Source organism: Ornithorhynchus anatinus, chromosome X5 (genome assembly GCF_004115215.2).
Source record: "Ornithorhynchus anatinus isolate Pmale09 chromosome X5, mOrnAna1.pri.v4, whole genome shotgun sequence".
In the NCBI taxonomy this organism is placed as follows: Eukaryota; Metazoa; Chordata; class Mammalia; order Monotremata; family Ornithorhynchidae; genus Ornithorhynchus; species Ornithorhynchus anatinus.
The window spans coordinates 4,206,692-4,226,249 of NC_041753.1; the positions used below are offsets into that span (position 1 = coordinate 4,206,692).

The 19,558-nt window shown below is 63.2% G+C and overlaps 3 protein-coding genes across 6 annotated transcripts; 2 read left to right on the top strand and 1 right to left on the bottom strand.

Annotated features, from left to right (window-relative positions):
• Positions 1 to 1,479: 1,479 nt before the first annotated feature.
• On the top strand, positions 1,480 to 9,944 carry NR1I3 (nuclear receptor subfamily 1 group I member 3). 4 transcript variants are annotated; one of them, XM_029055134.2, is made up of 10 exons: positions 1,482 to 1,986; positions 2,402 to 2,563; positions 3,336 to 3,466; positions 3,985 to 4,154; positions 4,853 to 5,001; positions 5,196 to 5,341; positions 5,467 to 5,583; positions 6,929 to 7,034; positions 8,377 to 8,536; positions 9,645 to 9,944. In XM_029055134.2, exons 1-9 carry the CDS (start codon positions 1,751 to 1,753, stop codon positions 8,504 to 8,506), a joined length of 1,347 nt encoding a protein of 448 aa, XP_028910967.2. In that variant the 5' UTR covers positions 1,482 to 1,750; the 3' UTR covers positions 8,507 to 8,536; positions 9,645 to 9,944. The 4 variants fall into 4 exon arrangements, 3 of the variants coding, with proteins under 3 accessions (XP_039766713.1, XP_028910967.2, XP_039766714.1); XM_039910779.1 differs by lacking the exon at positions 5,467 to 5,583 and having other exon boundaries at positions 1,480 to 1,986; XR_005659659.1 differs by lacking the exon at positions 9,645 to 9,944 and having other exon boundaries at positions 1,481 to 1,986; positions 5,478 to 5,583; positions 8,377 to 8,462.
• On the bottom strand, positions 8,757 to 14,136 carry TOMM40L (translocase of outer mitochondrial membrane 40 like). Its single transcript, XM_029055151.2, has 11 exons — positions 14,021 to 14,136; positions 13,470 to 13,555; positions 13,166 to 13,362; positions 12,060 to 12,127; positions 11,596 to 11,688; positions 11,249 to 11,350; positions 10,890 to 10,995; positions 10,464 to 10,586; positions 10,252 to 10,328; positions 10,066 to 10,168; positions 8,757 to 9,320 (listed from the first exon to the last, which is right to left on the bottom strand). Exons 3-11 carry the CDS (start codon positions 13,269 to 13,271, stop codon positions 9,181 to 9,183), a joined length of 918 nt encoding a protein of 305 aa, XP_028910984.1. The 5' UTR covers positions 13,272 to 13,362; positions 13,470 to 13,555; positions 14,021 to 14,136; the 3' UTR covers positions 8,757 to 9,180.
• Positions 14,137 to 17,068: 2,932 nt separating this feature from the next.
• Positions 17,069 to 18,746, top strand: APOA2 (apolipoprotein A2). Its single transcript, XM_029055184.2, has 4 exons — positions 17,069 to 17,159; positions 17,588 to 17,668; positions 17,815 to 17,947; positions 18,515 to 18,746. The coding sequence occupies exons 2-4, from the start codon at positions 17,617 to 17,619 to the stop codon at positions 18,630 to 18,632; spliced, it is 303 nt and encodes a 100-aa protein (XP_028911017.1). The 5' UTR covers positions 17,069 to 17,159; positions 17,588 to 17,616; the 3' UTR covers positions 18,633 to 18,746.
• Positions 18,747 to 19,558: the final 812 nt, after the last annotated feature.

The following is a 19,558-nucleotide window of genomic DNA, read 5'->3' on the forward strand; positions in this document are numbered from 1 at the left end:
CATGGGTTCTAATCCTGACTCTGCCACTCGTCTGCTCTGTGACCTTGGGCAAGTCACTTCACTTCTCTGGGCCTCAGTTGCCTCGTCTGTAAAATGGGGATCGAGACCGTGAGCCCCACGTGGGTCAGGGACGGTGTCCAACTAGATTGGCTTGAATCCATCCCAACGCTTAATACAGCGCCCGGCTCATAGTAAGCGCTGAACAAATACCATCGGGATTATTACTGATCAACTGAAGCGGAGTGGAGGGATCGGGGTTTGGAGTCAGCGGGGGAAGCAGGATAATAATAATTATGGTATTTGGTAAGCGCTTACTATGTGCCAAGCACTGTTCTAAGCGCTGGGGGAGATACAAAGTAAGCAGGTGGCCCCGTGTGGGGCTCACAGTCTTAAAGCGTGACAGGGAGGGGGGATCCCAAGCAGGATGGTTAAAGTCATGCGTGAGAAACTAAAGGCAGGTGAGAGTCTGAGAGTGTTAGCATTAGGGGCGAACTGAAGGCGGAGGGTTAAGAGAGGGAGAGGTAGGATTGAGGAAAGGAAGTCACTTAACTTCATTTATTCACTCAATCGTATTTATTGAGCGCTTACTGTGTGCGGGGCACTGTACAATTCGGCAACAGATAGAGACAATCCCAACCCAACACCGGGCTACAGTCTAGAAGGGGAGAGACAGACAACAAAACAAAACAAGCAGACAGGCAAGTAGACTTCTCCGTGCCTCAGTTCCCTCATCTGAAAAATGGGGATTAAGACTCCGAGCCCTAGGTGGGACAGGGATTGGGTCCAACCCGATTATCTTATTTCCACCCCAGGGCTCGGTACAGTGGCTGGCACAGAGTAAGTGCTTCGCAAATACGATAAAACCAAACGAACAAAAACGTGAGAGGGAGAATGGGAGGAGAGGTTCGAGGGGAGGGTGGGAAGCAAGAGAGCAGAGTGAGTCTCAGGAGGGAGGAAATGTGAAGGAGGAAAATGTGTCAGGCGGATTATGGCGGGGGAGTCTGGTGTGAGATGGAGTGGGAGAGGAGATGGGGGGGACTACTACGCGAGCGTTGTGAGAGTGTGGGGGATGGTGAAGGACGGAGAAAGGGAGTTCGGTGGTCAGGACAGCCGGTTTCTGGCACTCGCCACGAAAGGAGAAACACACAGGCAGTGAGAAAGAATCTCCCTTCGTAGCCAGAGTCACTGACACAGTCAAAAACGGGAATAAGCGGATGGACACAGCGTCCCCGAGACCCAAAAATATAGACCTGCACGTTCAAATCCCTGTAATTTTAATTATTAGGACATCGGGCTATGTGCCACACGCTGTTCTAAGTGCCGGGATAGATACACGGTTATCCGGTTGGACACAGTCCCCATCACACCTGCGGCTCACGGTTTCAGCTAAAGGGAGGAGGGTTTAGTCCCCCTTTTGCTGAGGAGGAAATTGAGGTTCAGAGGTGTGACTTGCCCAAGGTCACACACAGCAGTCAAGTGGCAGAGCGGGGATTAGAACCCGGGTCTTCTGACTCCCAAGCCCGGTCTCCTTCCGCTAGGCCCTGCTGTTTCCCAAGACGCGGACCAAAAAATAGCTACGTGACCATAGACGGCGAGAGGGAACATGTGCAAGAAAGCTCGAGACCACCCCGCAAGGGTATAGTTTGCACAAAACCACTTATTTGCTCATTTAAATGCAAATACACTTCCTTTCCCCCACCACAACACACACACACACACACACACACGTGTACCTCTGTGTTAGCTCTGGATGGAGGCCAGGTATCAGATCAACCAGGGAACAAGGCTAAGCGCTCGTGAAATCCCACGACCTTCCCCCGCCCCCCACACCGTCCGCTTCCCAATCCCACCCCGCCTATCCGGCAGTAGGTGCCAGCGTTCCGGGGATTCTGAGAAAAAGAGCTCCAGCCTGGCCTCTGCCCTAGGTCCAAGGTGCACTCCCCCTATTCGCCCCGAGCCTCCGCCAGCACAATCCTCTACCCCCAGGTACCGAAACCCCTCTGAGCCTAGATTTGGGGCAGGGGGGTGGGGGGAGGAGGGGGACGATACGGGGGGCCGAGGCGAGGGCTGAGGTGGGATAGGGTCTGGGCAGGAGGAGGGTCCGGGTCTAGGAGAGGGTGGTCGGAGGGGGGTTCCTAACCTCAGGGCCCCGTGGGGCACTGAAGTAGAATGGGGGGATTTGGAGGGGTGGGGAGGGGGGGGGGGCGCAATATGGTAAGACAGAAAGCTGGGGAAGAGAAGAAAAGAATTAGGGGAGGGAATGCCAAGCAGCCCTGGGCGGCAGGACGGCCTCGGACAACAGGTAGAGAAAAGACAGAAGTAGACGGGGTTGCGGGGAGAGGCTACTGAATCCTGTCCTGCCCCGGGCTGTCCCCCGGGCCCGTTGCCCGCCCGTGCCTAGACGGACGGAGGTGCCAGTGGAGAGACCGGGCATGTCGGGCGGTGAAGGCCCGTGCCCCGGGGCAGGAGAGGGGGAGGTCCGCAGCTGTGCCGTGTGTGGGGACCACGCCACCGGCTACCACTTCCACGCCCTGACCTGCGAAGGCTGTAAGGGCTTCTTCAGGTGAGAGGACCGACCCGCCCCGTCCCCCACCTCACGGATCCCTATCCTTCGACCCTCCGCGAAGAGCCTCCGGGCGGTCCCCCGTCCCGTCCGCCATACGCCACCATTAGCCCGCCTCCGGTGCCCCTCAGACCCCCTTTTGCTGTCCCCACAGATGCCCCCAGACACCCCAAAGACCCCCGTCACTCCCCATACCTCTCATATTCTACGAGCACTAGCTTTCCCCTATAGACCCCTTCTCAGTGTTTCCACAGACGTCCCCACAATCCTCTCCCGAGACCCCCAAGACCTTTCAAACGCTCCACGGGCACCCCATATTCTACAAGCACTGGATAGTCCCCAGCGTCACCCTACAGACCCCTCCTCAGTGTCTCCACAGATGTCCGCGTAACGCTCTCCCCAGGGACCCCGAGGACTCTTCAAACACTCCACGGACACCCCATATTCTGCAAGCACTGGACATCCCACGGTCCATATCTGAGACGTTATGGATCACCCCCCAGGGTTCCCACAGTCCTCTCCCCAAATACCTCCAAAGACCCCCCCTCGACACTCCGCAGACCCCCGTATTCCAAAGCCCTAGGGACTCTACGGTTCACTCCCTATTCCCCACATCCACCTCCCCAAACAACCCCAAAGACCCCCCTTAGACACCCCCCAGGCCCACCCACACTCTCCCCACAATCCCCCGCAGTCCTTCATGGGTCCGTCCCGAGTCCCCCGCACCATCTAAGCCCCCACCCTCACACGGCCTCCCGTCTTTCCCCACCAGACGCACGATCAGCAAGGGGACGAGCCTCACCTGCCCCTTCACCCGCTGCTGCGTGGTCACCAAGGCCCAGCGGCGCCAGTGTCCGGCCTGCCGGCTTCAGAAGTGCCTGGACGCGGGCATGAGGAAGGACAGTAAGGCTGCCCCTCCACTCCCTCCCTGCAGCCCCAAGTCCCTAACCCTCAAATAGTAATAATTAGGGTGCTTGAGAAACACTCTGCGCCAGGCCCTATTCTAAGCACTGGGGTAGAGACAAACAGATCAGGTTGGACACAGTCCCTGTCCCACCTGGGGCTCCCAGTCTTCATCCCCGTTTTACAGATGAGGGAACTGAGGCCCAGAGAAGTGAAGAGAAGTGACAGAGATATGTGCGTAAGTGGCGCGGGGCTGGGAGGGGGAATGAATAAATGGAGCAAGTCAGGGCGACGCAGAAGGCCGTAGGAGAAGAGGAAAGAAGGGCTTGGTCAGGGAAGGCCTCATGGAGGAGGTGTGTTTTCAATAAGGCTCTGAACAGGGGGCGGCGGGGGAGAGTAATCGTCTGTCAGATAAGAGGCGGAAAAACTCGGATCTTCCGACTCCCGGGCCCCCGCTCTATCCACTAGGCCACCCTGCCTCTCTCATGCCTCCCGCCTTCTGTCTCCCCCCGGTCCAGTGATTCTGTCTGCGGAGACGTTGGCTCTCCGGCGGGCCCGGCGGGCCCAGCAGCGGGTGCAGAGGGCGTTTGGGCAGCTGAGCAAGGAGCAGGAGGGGCTGATCCAGCTGTTGCTGGGGGCCCACGCCCGCCACGTGGTCCCCATGTTCCTCCAGTTTGTGCAGTTCCGGGTGAGCCTCCCCCCCAAACCCCGCTGGAACCCCGAACCCTGGAGTGGGAGGGGAGCAGGCGAAGGGCGGGGGCGACGGTTGAGATGCTCTGGGCTCGACTCTCCGGTGGTCCCAGGGAGGATCGGGAAGCAGGAAGGCCCGTGGGAAGCAGAGGGGCCTGGTGGATGGAGCATGGATCCGGGAGTCAGAAGGACCCGGGTTCTAGTCCCGCTCCTCCCCTCGCCTGCCGGGGGAGCTTGGGCGAGTCGCTTCACTTTTCTGGGCCTCGGTCCCCTCAGGTGTAGACCGGGGATTAAGACCGTGAGACCCATGTGGGACAAGGACTGTGTCCAAACTTATTACTGGGTATCCACCCCAGTGCTTAGAACGGTGCCTGGCACAGAGTAAGTGCTTAATAAATACCATTAAAAAAAAAAGAAAAACAGGGATGAGGCTCCGGGGGCGGACAGTAGAACAGGAAGAGGGAGAAGGGGGTTGGCCTGGAGGAGTGGAGACAGAGAACAGAGATAGGGAGAGATCCAGAGAAGGGGTCCCGGGGAGGTGGGCTGGTCCAGTCTGGTAGGGGAGGGGCTGGGGCTAGACCCAGGGCGGGGGGCTCCGAGCCTTCGGGGGCGTTGCGAAGGGTCTGCTCCCCGCCCTGGGCGAACCTGGGGCGGGGGGCTCCGGGGCCGGGAACGCTCACCCGCTTTCTTCTGAAGCCCCCAGACCACCTGTTCGTCCACAACAAGTCCCGGGCGCCCCCCACCTCCCCACCCCCCGTGTTCCCGCTCCTCACTCACTTGGCTGACATCAGCACCTTCATGATACAGCAGATCATCAAGTTCACCAAGGATCTGCCCCCCTTCCGGTGAGCCACCCTCCCGGCCGGCCCCCCGACAGCCCCCGGTGACGGCCCCCCATCCCCTCCCCGGCCCCGCCTGCTCCTCAGCCTGACTTCTCAGCGAGTCTGCGACCCGTTTCCGCCTCGCCTGTCCCCCCGGCCCCCCCCAATCACCTCCCCCCCGAGCGCCTCAGGTCCTCGCCCTCCTCCGTGCCCCCCAGGTCCCTGCCCATGGAGGACCAGATCTCCCTGCTCAAGGGGGCCGCTCTGGAGATGGGCGAGATCGAGCTCAACCTGGTCTTCTGCGCCCAGGACCACAGCTTCCTGTGCGGCCCGCTGCGTTACACCCTACAGGACGCCATCCACGGTGAGGGCCGGGCTGGCTGCCGTTGGGGTCGGGGGAGGGCGGAGGCGGGGGGCGCCTCCGCTCGGGACCCCGGAGGGGCGGATCGGGCCGGGGAGCGACAGGCCCTGAACCCGCCGCCCGCCCAGTGGGCTTCCAGGAAGACTTTCTGGAGGGGCTGTTTCGCTTCCACGTGGCCCTGCGGCGGCTCCAGCTACAGGAACCCGAATACGTGCTCATGGCCGCCCTGGCGCTCTTCTCCCCAGGTGAGCGCCCGGCCCCTCCCCGCCCCGCTCTGCCCCCAGGGTCTCCAGCAAGGCTTGTAATCGAATGAATGAATAAATGACCGAATGAATGTAAGCTCTGTGAGGGCAGGACTCCCGGCAGTAGCCGCGAGGCCTAGAGGAAAGAGCGCCGGCCCGGGAGTCGGAAGACCTGGGAGTCTGCCACTTGTCTGCTGTGTGACTTTGAGCGGGAAGCTTGCTTCTCGGTGCCTCAGTTTCCATCATCTGTAAAATGGGGGCTGAGACTGTGAGCCCTGCGTGAGACAGGGACCGTGTCCCATCCAAGTACCGCGTCTCTACCCCAGCGCTTGGTAGAGTGCCGGGCACGTAGCGAGTGCTTAACGAACCCGGGAATCACGCCTACCGATTCTAGCGTACTCTCCCAAGCCTTCAGCGCCGTGTTCCGCACCCAGTAAGCGCTCAGTCGATCCTCGTGCATTTCCTCATTGACCAGAGGGCAGAGGGACAGCATGGCCTAATGGCTAGGGCCCGGGCCTGGGAGTCAGCAGGTCACGGGTTCTAATCCCAGCTCAGCGACTTGTCGGCTGAGGGACCTTGAGCGCTTAACAAATACCACCGTTATTAATGATCATGGTATTTATTAAGCACTTACTACGTGTCAAGCACCGTTCTAAGCACTGGGGTAGATACAAGGTGATCAGGTTGTCCAACGTGGGGCTCACGCTTTTAATCCTCATTTTACAGATGAGGTAACTGAGGCACAGAGGAGTGACTTGCCCAAGGTCGCGCGGCAGACAAGCGGCGGAGCTGGGATTAGAACCCACGTCCTCTGACTCCCAAGCCCGAGGTCTTTCCACTAAGCCACGCTGCTTCACCTCACTGGGCCTCAGTTCCCTCATCTGTGAAACGAGGGTGAAGATTGGGAGCGCTAGGCGGGACAGGGACCGTGTCCACCCTGATTATCTTGTGTCTCCCCCAGCGCTTAGAACAGTGGCTGGCACATACTAGGCGCTGAACAAATACCATCATTATCGGTCTTAGGAGTCACAGGTCATGGGTTCTAATCCCGGCTCCACCAGCTGTCAGCTGGGCGACTTCGGGCAAGTCATTTGACTTCTCGGTGCCTCAGTGACCTCATCTGGAAAATGGGGATGAAGACCGTGGGCCCTACGTGGGACAACCTGAGGACCCTGTAGCTACCCCAGCGCTTAGAACAGTGCTCGGCAAATACCAGCATTATTAATTATTAAGTAGCCTCTCCCTACCCTCCACGCCAACCTCAACTCTCTCTTACCGGGAGCCCCAAGAAAGACAGCATGAAGACCCTCCCCACTCCACCCACGGACTTAACCCGGCTGTCCCGCAGACCGGCCCGGGGTGACCCAGCGGGAGCAGATTGACCGGTTGCAGGAGGAGACGGCGCTGACCCTGCAAGGATACATCCAGAGGCGCAGACCCTGGGCCCAGGGCAGGTACTGGGGGGACTGGGGGAGGAAATGGGGGGTTGGACCTCCGAGCGGGGAAGGAGGGAGGGCCTCTCAAGTTGTAAGCCCGTCAATGGGCAGGATTGTCTCTATCTGTTCCTGAATTGTACCTTCCAAGCGCTTAGTACAGTGCTCTGCACATAGTAAGCGCTCAATAAATACTATTGAACGAAGTTGTCGGGCTTTGGGAATTTAAACCCTGCCCCGCGTGGGGCACGTGTTGGCCGCCCACCTCCCGCCACGCATGCACACTTTAGAAACCCCCCTCCCCAAAACCGCCGATAGGGCAGCTCCGCCCATCCAGCAAGGGGGTGGGAAGACCAGCTCTTATTGCACTTATTAAGCGCTTATAATAATAATAATGGTGGTTACTGTGTGCCAAGCACTGTTCTAAGCCCTGGGGGAGACACAGGGCCATCAGGTTGTCCCACGTGGGGCTCACGGTCTTCATCCCCATTTTCCAGATGAGGGAACTGAGGCACAGAGAAATTGTGACTTGCCCAAGGTCAGGTAGCGGAGCCGGGATTGGCTGCAGGCCACGGAAAGTGACCACCCCCACCTCCTTCCTTCTACCCCCATCTAACAGATCCAGCGTGGGCCTAGGAGACAGAGGGTCCTGGGTTCTAATCCCGACTCGGCTACCTGTCCGCTGTGTAAGCTGGGCCCGGTCACTTCAGCTCTCTGGGGCCCAAGTTACCTCATCTCTACAAGAAGAATAATGATGATATCTGTTGAGCGCTTACTATAATAATAATAATCACGGTATTTGTTAAGCGCTTATTATGGGCCAAGCCCTGTTCCAAGCGCTGGGGGGGGGGATACAAGGTCATCAGGTTGTCCCACGCGGGGCTCACGGTCTTAATCCCCGTTTACAGGTGAGGGAACCGAGGCCCAGAGACCTTAAGTGGCTTGCCCGAGGTCACCCGGCAGACGAGGGGCAGAGGGGGGATTAGAACCCACGACCTCCGACTCCCAAGCCCGGGCTCCTTCCATACAGCCATGCTGCTTCTCAATGGGGAGCGGGACTGGGAGCCTCGGGTGGGCCGGGGACCGTGCCCGGCACCTAGTAAGCGCTTGTCGAATCCCACATTATCTTCTTCTACCTCCGTCCTTCTACCCACAACTTCCTTCCAACGGCCACGGAGAGGAAGCGTTACCAGGGTTGTTTCAGCCGGTTCCCCCTCGCTCTGACCTCAGGGCCCAGACCATCAGCCCTCAATCTCCACCCTTGACTCCCCCGGGGGGGGGGTGGCCTCGTCCGGGCCTCGGGGGGAGGCCGGGGACGCCGGAGTCCCCGCGCCCGTGCCACCCCGTGCCCTCCCACCCGCAGGCTCCTCTACGCCAAGCTGCTGGGGCTGCTGACGGAGCTACGGAGCATCAACGTGGAATACGGCCGGCAGGTGCAGCACATTCAGGGCCTGTGGGTCATGATGCCGCTGCTCCAGGAGATCTGCAGCTGACGCGGCCCGGAGCCCCCGCCCGCCCCCCAGGTAGGGCACCGGGCTGCCGCCCGGCCCCTCCGGGGCGCCGGCCGACGGGCCCGGGTCCCTTCCCCCCCCGACCCACCCCACCGACCGTCCCACGCCCTGCTCTGTGCGCACCCCGTTCTCGGAAAATGTCAGAACCACGCCGGGACGACCCCTTCCCCACCCGTGGTTCGGGTCCTCCCGACCCGCCCGGCTCGAAGGAAGGGGCGGAGGGGACGGGGGGTGCGGGGAGGACTTTAATACAGAGGGTGGGGGGCGGCCCCTCCTCCCCCGGCCCGCGCCACCCAGGGGCTACCCAGGCTGGAGCGACGGCGAAGGCGGGCCTAGGGAGGGTGGGGGGTCCATCTCCGCCCCCGCCCCCGCCACTAGAGTAGGGGGAGGAACCGACTCCGTCCGCCTCGAGAGGAAGGGGAGGTCGCGTGGGAAGGGGCTTCTCCTCGGCTTCCCCGACGTCCTGCCCGGCCCCCATCGCGCTGCGCGTGCACGGCGACTCCTCTCCGACAGATCCGTCGTCGGGAGGGGCCGGGACGGAGTGGGGGGCGGGCGGGGAAGAGAAAAGAGTTCAGTGTCTTCGGGGACGAGGACCCCCTGCCTCTGAGCGGGCGGGCCGGGTGCGGGGGGCCTCCCCCCCGACTCCCCGGTGCCCTTCAGCCCACGGTGACGCTGAAGCCGCAGTGGAATCTGTTGCGCCCGTGGTGGAGGAAGGCGCCGAGGGCCAGCGTGACGGGGAGAGGGGGCAGTTTCTTCTCCAGCACCGCACCCACGCACCAGTTACTGTCCAGTAGGCCTGGGGTTGGGGAGGGAGGGAGAGAAAGGGGCCCAGGTCACTTCCTGGCAAGGGGAGAGGGGAGAGAAGCCCCCGGGGGAGGGAGTTTGCCGCATGCGAGGAGCCCCCGCATCAACCCCAGCCCCATCGAGACCCCCCCCCGCCGGTTTCCAGTCCGGTCCGGCCGGACGTCCATCGTCCTTCGTTCGGGACCCTCCTGGCGAGGGGGACGTAATGACGACCCAACGGCCCGATCCTTCAGATTTCACCCTCCTCCTCCTCCTCCTCCTCCGACCCTCAATCCCGTCCCCCTCTCCCTGTCCGCTCTGGTCGCACCCTCCTCAGTCACCCTTCGTCGTCACCGTCATCGACGAGAAGCAGCGGGGCCTACTGGGTAGAGCCCGGGCCTGGGAGTCGGAAGGACCCGGGTTCTAATCCCGGCCGCGCCCCTTCCCCGCCGGGGGACACCGGACAGGTCGCTTCACCTCTCTGGGCCCGTCGCCTCAACTGGAAAAAGGGGACGAAGACCGCGAGCCCCACGTGGGACACGGACTGTACACCCCACCTGACTTCCTCGTGTTTAGCCCAGCGCTTAGAACAGCGCGTGGCACGTAGTGAGCGCTTACCAAATACCATCTATTAAAAAAAAAAAAAGGAAGCGATGGTATTTATCGAGCGCTTATTGAGCGCAGAGCTCGGTACAAGAGAGTTGGGAGGCGGGCTCCCCGCCCGCGAGCTTTCAGCGTAGAGGACGCCCCCTCCTCACCTCTGAACACCATGTTGGCCTGGGGCAGGGTCAGCCGGTAGCCAAAGGAGAAGGCCGTGTCTCGCAGCCGCGTGTTTGCCTCGAACTCCACCCCGACTTGAACCTGGGCAGGCGGGACGGGTGGTCAAGGAGGGCCGGGGGTGGGGTGGGGGGCCGAGCGGGGGCGGGAGAGGAGGGGGCTCTCACCTGATCGTTGGCCCCGTGGTAATAGCTGGCGTGGGCCCCGCCCGACCCCACGTTAAGCGTCGCCTCCCATCGTGGAGCTACGAGAACGGGGAAGGGCGGGGGGGCGGCCGAGCCGGGGTCAGAGGGCGGCTAGACCGGCAGGGGCCCCGGGGGACCCCCGGCCCCCGGGCCGTCCCTCCCCTCGCGCCCCGGCCCGTCCCCCGCCGCCATACCCGAGTACTTCCCGGCCAGGGTCAGGATGGCCCCCTCTTCGCCCGGTCGCCGGTGATAGACCAGCTCCCCACCCAACACCAGCCGCCGCGTCAAGCTCTGCAGGAAGTGAGCGACCACGATCACTGGGAGGGGACACGGGACACGGGGGTCAGGGGGCGCCGGGGGGGTTAGCGGAGGGGGAGGGGAATAGGTTTCGGGGAGCAGCCGGAGGCAGGGAGGGGGGAGAGGCCGAGGGGGCGCGCCGGGAGTTGGAGGGGAGGTCCCCCGGGGCCTCCCCGTGGGACCGACGCGGCGGGCGAGGGGAGGGGCGGGCGGGGAGGAGACGGGGGCGAACCGGCGGGTCGGGGAGGACGGGACCGCCCCCCTCCCGGCCGACGGCGGGGAGCGGCGGGACCCGGGTTGAGACGGCGCGGGGTCCCCCTCACCCGACTCCCCCAGCAGATCCGGGTTCCCCAGCGTCAGGGTGGCCGTGTGGTCGTCCCCTCGATATTCCCCGTCGAACTGCCACGTCAGGAACTTGGCCTGCTGGGTCTAGGGGGAGGCAGGACAGAAGTCTTCCAGTCCTCCCCATCACTCAACCGACAGCACGTAACGAGAACCTACCGCGTACTAGGCGCTTGGGAGAGGACGACAGAATTAGAGGACGTGACCCCGGCTCTTCCGCAAATCCAGTCCCGTCTCCCTTGGACCGCCCCCAGCCTCCACACACACACGAAGACACCCCCGAGTCCCGGCCCTGGGTCCCGGGGCCGACGGCGGGGGGATGAGGGGGGGGGGGGATCACCTGGAAGACGGCCTTGGCCCGGAGGCGTTCGGCGACGAGGTGCAGGACGTGGGCGTTGAGGTTCCCGCTGCTGTCCACGTCCCCGACCAACACGGGGAACGCCTGGGGCGGAAGAGGTGAAACGGGCGGCCGATCTCACCACCCCCCGATCACCGGGACCCGACGCCGAGGCTTCAAGATGGCGCCCAGCCCCCTCACCGGGTAGGATGGGCACGGAAGAGATCTGGGACGTGGGGGGCCGCCGGACACGTGGGTCCTCCCAGACCTCCCCCGCCCCACCCGCTCACCCATACGCCCCCCCCCCGCCCCGGGGGGGGGACCGGGGCTCCGACCACCCAGATCCTCACCTCGTTGGGTCCCAGCTGTCGGTCCCCGGCGTAGGCGGCGTGGAGGTGGTAGCCGGACTGGCCCACGGTGCTCATGTGCACCGTGTGGGTCACCTGAGGGCGGGCGAGCCAATAAAGCCCTGAAGTCTTCCGGCCCCGGCCCCTCCCGATCTCGTGCCAACGAGGGAGCCGCTATCCGGCTCGGTGGACCAGGACAAGGTACGCGCACCCACGCACGCAATAACCTCCCCCCTCCACACCTATTTATCTTTACCCACCCACAAGGTCTGGCCGGACGGGGATGGAGAGGGATGAGAGTTTCAAAGAGAGGCCCGGCAGGAAGGAACGGGGGCCCACGGGGGAGCAACCTCACCCGGCTGCGGACCCTCTTCTGTCCCGCCCCACCGGGTCACGACCGGAAGACGGCCGCAACCCCCTCTTCCGCTCCGACTCCCGCCACGGCCGACGGGCGGTTCCGGGATCACCTGGAAGTGGCTGCTCAGGGTCTTGTTGACGACGAGCTTCACGCCCTCGATCTGCGGCGGGAACACGTCTTGGGGAGGCGCGGGGGAGAGGAGGTGATGAGTTGGGGGTGGCGATGAAAATAATAATAATAACGATGATAACTATGTGTATATCCGTTAAGCGCTCACTACATGCCAAGCACCGTTCAAAGCGCGGGGGTAGATACGAGGTGATGGGTTTGTCCCCCGTGGGGCTCACGGTCTTCATCCCCGTTTTCCAGATGAGGGAACTGGGGCACAGAGAAGCGACTTGCCCCAAGTCACGCGGCTGCCACGCGGCGGAGCCGGGACTGGAACCCACGACCTCCGACTCCGAAGCCCGGGCTCTTTCCGCTAAACCACGACGACGACGAGGGTACGGCGGTGGAGAGGGAAGAGGGACTCGGATTTGGAAGTCAGGGGCCCCGAGGTCCGCTACCGCGCCGCTGGGTGACCCGGGCTAGGCTCTGCCCTCTCTGCTTGCGGTTTTCTCGGCCGCGAAATGGGAATAAGCCCCCCCCGCCGCTGCCGAGCGGGAACGGGAAAACAGCTGTCAGAGTTCATGGGTCCGAATCCCGGCTCCGCCACTTGCCAGCTGTGTGGCTTTGGGCAAGTCACTTAACTTCGCTGTGCCTCAGTTACCTCATCTGTAAAATGGGGATTAAAACTGCGAGCCCCACGTGGGACAACCTGATTACCTTGTATCCCCCAGTGCTTTGCACATAGTAAGCGCTTAACACATACCACCATTTAAAGTCAAGAGGAGGGGAGTGAAGGAGGGAAACGAGCCCTACTTCCACGGCCTTCGGATCCCCTTTCCCTCCAGAGGGCACCCAGACGTCCAGCGGCCCAAGAGCGCGGGCTTGGGGGTCAGAGGACGTGGGTTCTAATCCCGGCTCCGCCCTTTCTCTGCCCTGTGACCTCAGGCGAGTCGCTTAACTTCTCTGTGCCTCGGTTCCCTCATCTGTCAAATGGGGACCAAGACCGGGAGCCCCACGGGGGACAACCCGACGCCCATCTACGCCAGCGCTGAGAACGGCGCCTGGCACACCCAGCGAGCGCTTAAATACTCTAACTTTCCGCCTCACCTTTGCATAGGCGATGCAACTCGTCGAAGCTCCCCGGGTTGGGCAGCGGCTCCTCGCGCCGGGGGCTCCTGCGCCCCCCGACTCCCAGGCCCAGCGCGTTCCCCATCCCGCGGGAAGGGGGTCCTACCGAGTCCTCCGGCCCCTCCCCACCATCCAGCTCCGCTCCGGCCCTCCTGGCATGGCCCTGGTTATTGCCCCTGGGGAGAAAGGGTGGCGGGGTGAGCAGGGGAAGGGAGCATCGATAAAATAGCAGTCGATCACTCCACCCCCCTCATTCATTCATTCGCCTTTCGTGAGCGCTTACTGTGTGCAGAGCACTGTCCTAAGCGCTTGGAATGGACAATCCGGCGACAGATGGGGACGGTCCTTGCTCGACCACGGGCTCACGGCCTAGAAGGGGGGGAGACACGACAGAACAAAACTGATCGGGCATCGATACCATCCAAATCGATAAATACAATCGTGGATATATATTCACATCATGAATAAAAGAGCGTAATACCTAATGTATCCAACCATACGCAAGTGCGGTGGGGAGGGGCGGGGGGGGGGGGGGGGAGAGCGGAGGAGCTCGTCGTCGAGCAAAAGTGTCGTACTTTCCCGAGCGCTTAGCACACAGTGAGCGTGCAATAAGCACGACTGCATGGCCGAGAAATGCATGGACGCGGCGGACTGTACTGAGCGCCCGGCTCTGACCCGAAAGAGACACATCCCCCGCCCGCAACGAGCTCGGAGTCTAACGCCCCGGGGTCCCATCGTCTCCCTCCCTGTAGACACCACCACCAACAGCAGCCCCTCTCATCACCAAATTCGTCCCCGACGGAAAAACCCCAGGTCTGGGCCCAGGGCTCCCACCTGCTCAGGCCACCCGGCCGCCCCGCTCCCCCTCGCACACCCCGGTCATCTTGGTGGGGGCGGCCATGTTGGGGACGGGCAGCGCCGCGGCTTCGCGCCGGCCTCTCCCCACGCCCGCGGACGCCATCTTGGACCCGGGCAGAGGGCAGGGAGGGGGGGGGGAGAGAGAGAGCGAGAGCACCGGCGGCGCTCCACCAATGGGAGGGCGAGGCCGCGTCCGGTCCGGACCAATAGAATGACGAGGAGGCCTCGGAGTGACAGCCGAAGGGGCGGGGCGTTCGGAGCGAGGCGGCCGGCGGCGCTCCACCAATGGGAGGGCCAGGCCGCGTCCCGGGGCGGACCAATAGAATGACGAGGAGGCCTCGGAGTGACAGCTAAGGGGGCGGGGCGATCGGAGAGGGGTGGGCGGAGCGGGCTGGGAGGAGGGGAGTAAGTGCGCGCCCCCTCCCCCTCCCTTCTCCCCCCTCCCCCCTTATCTCCAGGGCCGGAGGTCGGAGGTCGGGGGTGGGGGAGGGGTCGGGGGGCGGTCAGGTCCTTGGCCGGAGCGCGATCTTTGCCCCCGCTGACTCAGCGCCGGCCGAGCGGGCCCCGGGTCCCGCACTTACAATAACAACGGTGCCGTCTGTTAAGCGCTGACGATGTGCGAAGCACTGTTCTGAGCGCTGCGGGGGAGACGAGGTCATCAAATTGTCCCACGTGGGGCTCCCGGTTTTAATCCCCATTTTACAGAGGAGGTCACTGAGGCACGGAGAAGTGAAGTGACTTGCCCGAGGTCCCATAGCTGGCGAGTGGCGGAGCCGGGATTAGAACCCATGACGGTCCTCCTCCTCACCGTCCTTTCAGTCGCATTAGCCCTCACTGTGTGCAGAGCATCAGGAGGGTGTCCGTGAAGCGCTTACTATGTGCCAAGCACTGTCCTAAGCGCGGGGGAGAACACCAGGTATCGAGGTGGTCCCACGTGGGGCTCACGGTCTTCATCCCCATTTTGCAGACGAGGGGACTGAGGCCCAGGGACGGGAAGTGGCTTGCCCGAGGTCCCGCAGCGGACGAGAGGCGGAGGTGGGATTAGAACCCACATCCCTGACCCCGTACTTATAATCATCCTCCTCATCACGATGATATTTGTGAAGGGCTGGCTGTGTGCCAAGCACTGTTCTAAGCACTGGGGGGGCAGGGGGGGAATAGGAGATCACCGGGTTGTCCCACGGGGGGCTCACAATCTTCATCCCCATTTTCCAGATGAGGGAACTGAGGCCCAGACGAATCAAGTGACTTGCCCAGGGTCCCACAGCAGACGAGGGACGGAGGCGGGATTAGAACCCACGTCCTCCGACTCCCAAACCCCGGCCTCTCGCCACCGCCCGCAGGGGGTGCAGGAGGGATGGGGAGAGAAGGGAGCTGCCTCATCCATTCATTCAATCGTATTTATTGAGCGCTTACTGTGTGCAGAGCACTGGACTAAATGTTTCGGTCCTGGGGGGGCTCCTGTCCATCTCCGTCCTTTTATATATATATATATATATATATATTTATGTCCGTCTCCCTGCATCTAGCTGTAAACTCGTTGCAGGCAGGGAATGTGTCTGTTTATTGTTGTATTGGACTCTCCCAAGCGCTTAGTACAGTGCTCTGCACACAGTAAGCGCTCAATCAATACGATTGAATGAGTGAACGATAATCGTGGTGTTTGGTAGGCGCTTACTACGTGCCTGGTACCGTACAAAGCCCCGGGGTGGATACAAGGAAATCGGGTTGGACCCCATCCCTGTCCCGCGTGGGGCTCACGGTCTCAATCCCCATTTAACAGATGAGGTCACTGAGGCCCAGAGAAGTGAAGTGACCCGCCCCAGGCCGCCCAGCAGACGAGTGGCGGAGCCGGGATCAGGACCCGGATCCTTCTGACTCTCGGGCCCGGCCTCTAGCCACCGGGCCGTGCTGCCGGGTCGCCACTTCGTCGGCCTCGTTCGTTCGTTCGTTCGATGGTATTTATTGAGCGCTTACCGTGTGCAAAGCACTGTTCTAAGCACATCTCCCCCAAGAGGCCCTCCCTGACTGAGCCCCCCCCATTCCTCTTCTCCCGCTCCCTTCCGCGTCACCCTGACTCGCTCCTTTTATTCATCCCCCCCCTCCCAGCCCCACAGCCGATGTCCAACTCCGGCTTTCATTCCTCTCTATTCACGTCCGTGTCCTCTTCCGTGTCCTCTTCTGGACCGTAAGCTCCTTGTGGGCGGGGAACGTGTGTTTATTTTTGTCCTCTCCCAAAGGCTTAGTACAGTGCTCTGCGCCCAGTAAGCGCTCAATCAATACAATGGAACGAATGATCGAATGAATGCCCGGCCCCACCCGGGACGAGGGACGTCAGTGAGGGAAGGACCCCATCGTCCCCCCAAATTCCTCTTGGTCTCCTTCCCTTCCCTCCACTGGTCTACGCCCCCCACCCCCTCCGATCACCACCCTCCACCCCGATATCCCCCCGCCCCGCTCCGCCCCTGTCCGCCCCAGGCTCCATCTCTTGCCCCCCCACCCCAACTCAGCCTCTCAGCGTCCTCATTTATTTCTCTTCACGTCCGTCTCCCCCTCTAGCCTGTACCCTCCTTGTGGGCGGGGAATGTGTCTGTTTATGGTTCTTTTGTCCTCTCCCAAGCGCTCAGTACAGTGCTCTGCACACTCTAAGTGCTCAATAAGTACGATTGACTGACCGCCCCCCCCCCCCAGCATTCAACCCCACCTCCCCGCGCCCCCCCCCCCCCCCAGTCTGATGCCCCGGAGCGGAGAAGGAGCCCCTCGCCCGCCTCCCCAGCGCGTGCCCGGCACGCTCCCGTGGGAGAGGGAAACTGAGGACCCGCGAAGGGGGTGGGGGCGGGTCAGACGCCACGGTCCCCCACTCTTGGGGACCCACGGATTTCGGTTTCCCCACTCGCTCCCTCCGGACCGGGATCGTGCTCACCGCCCCCGCCCCTTCCGACCCTTAGACTCGCCCTGTTTACCCCGGCCTGCTGCCCCTCACCCCCCACCCCCTCCCCGACCCCCCACGCGTCACCTGATGGGGACGAGGGCCGGGGGTGGGGATCTGGGAGGGTATTTAGGCCCCCAACCCCGCACAGCCTGACCCACGGAGCCGGCGCCAGACTCGGACCAGGTGAGGGGGCCGGGGCCTAGGGTTGTCGGGAGGAAGGGGTGACCCCCCCCTCCCACCAAGTCTCGTCGGGACCCCCGAGGCCGGAATCGGGGGCGAATCCGAAGGGAGGGGGGTGAGAACCTGTGGGGGGGGCAGGGAGAGGAGGTCTGGGAAGACCGGACCGGGGAATCGTCGCGGGCCGGGAACGCGTCTGGCGACGCGCGATCGTCCTCTCCCGATCGCTCGGTACGGTGCCCCGCGCACGGTCGAGCGCTGGGACGGCACCGCCGATCGACCCGGCGCGAATGAGGCAAAGGCCAGGGGTCGGAGGGGTCGGTCGGCCGTGTTGGGCGAGCGCCCACCGGGTGCCGTACCGAGCGCTTGTACCGAGTCGTCCCCGGGCCCCTCCGCCCTCCGCTCAACTCCTCCGCCCCACCGTGCCCCTCCAGGACCCTCTGCCGCCGCCCCGCCCGTCACCATGAAGCTCCTGGCACTGACCGTGGTGTTGCTGACCGTCTGCGGCCTAGAAGGTGGGAGGGGTGGCGGGGTGGGGCCGGGGGCGGGTTTCCCGGGCCGGATCCCCGGGATCCGAGCCCCGGGGTGCCCCCGAACCCCGGCTGCCGGAGTCGGGGGCGGGTGGGGACCTGGCTCACCCTGACCCCGTTGACCTCCCCAGGCCACGTGATCCGCCGGGAGGCGGAGGAGGCCGGGGTCCAGGGCCTCTTCGGCCAGTATTTCCAGACTCTGACGGACTACAGCAGAGACCTGGTGGACAAGGTCAAGGCCCCCGAGCTACAGGCCCAGGCCAAGTGCGTGGGGGGCGGGAAGGAGGGTTGGGGGTGGGGAGGGGGGGGACCCGAAAAGGAACTGGAGAGGAGGAAGGAGCCGAGCGAAGGGATAAGCCCGTCCCCTAGACCGTGAAAACGACGACGGTATCTCCTAAGCGCTCTCTACGTGCCGAGCCCCGTCCTGAGCGCCGAGAGATTCCAGGCTGGACCCGGTCCCCGTCCCGCCTGTACGGCTGAGGTCACCGAGGCCGAGGGGAGCGAAGCGGCTCCCCCAGGCTCACGCGGCAGACGCGTGGCGGGGCCGAGATTAGAACCCACATCCTCCGGCTCCCCGGCCCGGGCTCATACCGCTGCGGGCGGGGGACGTGTCTGCTTGTCGTTCTACCGCGCTCTCCCGAGCGCTCAGTACGGCGTTCCGCGGACGCCAGGCGCCCGGTAGATAGGACCGGATGAAGGAGCGGGGCATCTGAACTAGGGATGGGGATGCCGGGGGGTCCCGCCGCTGACTCCGTGGGGGGGGTGGGGGGACCCCTGCCTTGGTCCCGAGGGGGGGGGGGGGCTCCATTCAACGACCCTCCCCCGCCCCAGGGCCTACTTCGAGAAGACCCAGGAGCAGCTGACCCCGCTGGCCAAGAAGGCGGGATCGGACCTGCTGGACTTCTTCAGCAGCCTGGTGGAGTCCGGCAAGCAGGCGGTCGGCAACTGAGGCCGCGGTCGGCCCGGAGGGTCGGGCGCCCCGTCCTCACCCCTCCCCCCCACCCGAGACCTTCCCACCTTATCCTCGGCCGGCCCGCTTTTCTAAATAAACACCGAGAGTCGACCTGTGTGTGTGTCTCTTAGGGCCGGGGCGGGGAACGGTTTTGGGTTTTGTTTTTAGCTTTTATGGCGTCTGTTAAGCGCTCGCTAAGAGCTGGGGTAGGCGCGAGCCGATCGGGTCCCCGTGCCCACCCCCATTTTACCGATGAGCTAAGGGGTCAAGTCACTTGCCCGAGGTCACACGGCAGACCGGTGGCGGAGCGGGGATTAGAATCCAGGACCGGGTTCTATCCGCCAGGCCACGCCGCTTCTCTGTCCTCCCCTCCCCTTGGCTGGAGGGCCCTCGCGCCGCTCCCCCGCCCGCCAAATCCGTCTCCTCCAGGAAGTTTTCCTAGATGGACTCAACCGTGATGCCTCTTCCCCCGTCCCGAGGCATTTTCCTCATCCGACCCCCTCAGCCCTTCCCATCGGCCCCCCCCCCCCCCAATCTCCCCACCGACCCCTCGCCCACATCGTGGCTCAGTGGAAAGACCCCGGGCTGGGGAGTCAGAGGTCATCGGGCGGGGCGATCCGATTATGTCGTATGACGACAACGTTGGTATTTGTGAAGCGCTCCCTATGGGCCGAGCACCGTTCTAAGCGCTGGGGGAGATCCGGGGCGATCAGGTTGTCCCACGTGAGGCTCACGGTCTCCATCTCCATTTGACCGATGAGGTCGCCGAGGCCCAGAGAAGTGATTTGCCCACAGTCCCACGGCTGATAAGTGGCGGAGCCGGCATTCGAACCCATGACCTCCGACTCGCAAGCCCGGGTTCTTTCCGCTGAGCTACGCCGCTTCTTCTTGTACCTACCTCAGCGCCCTGGAACGTAGCGAAC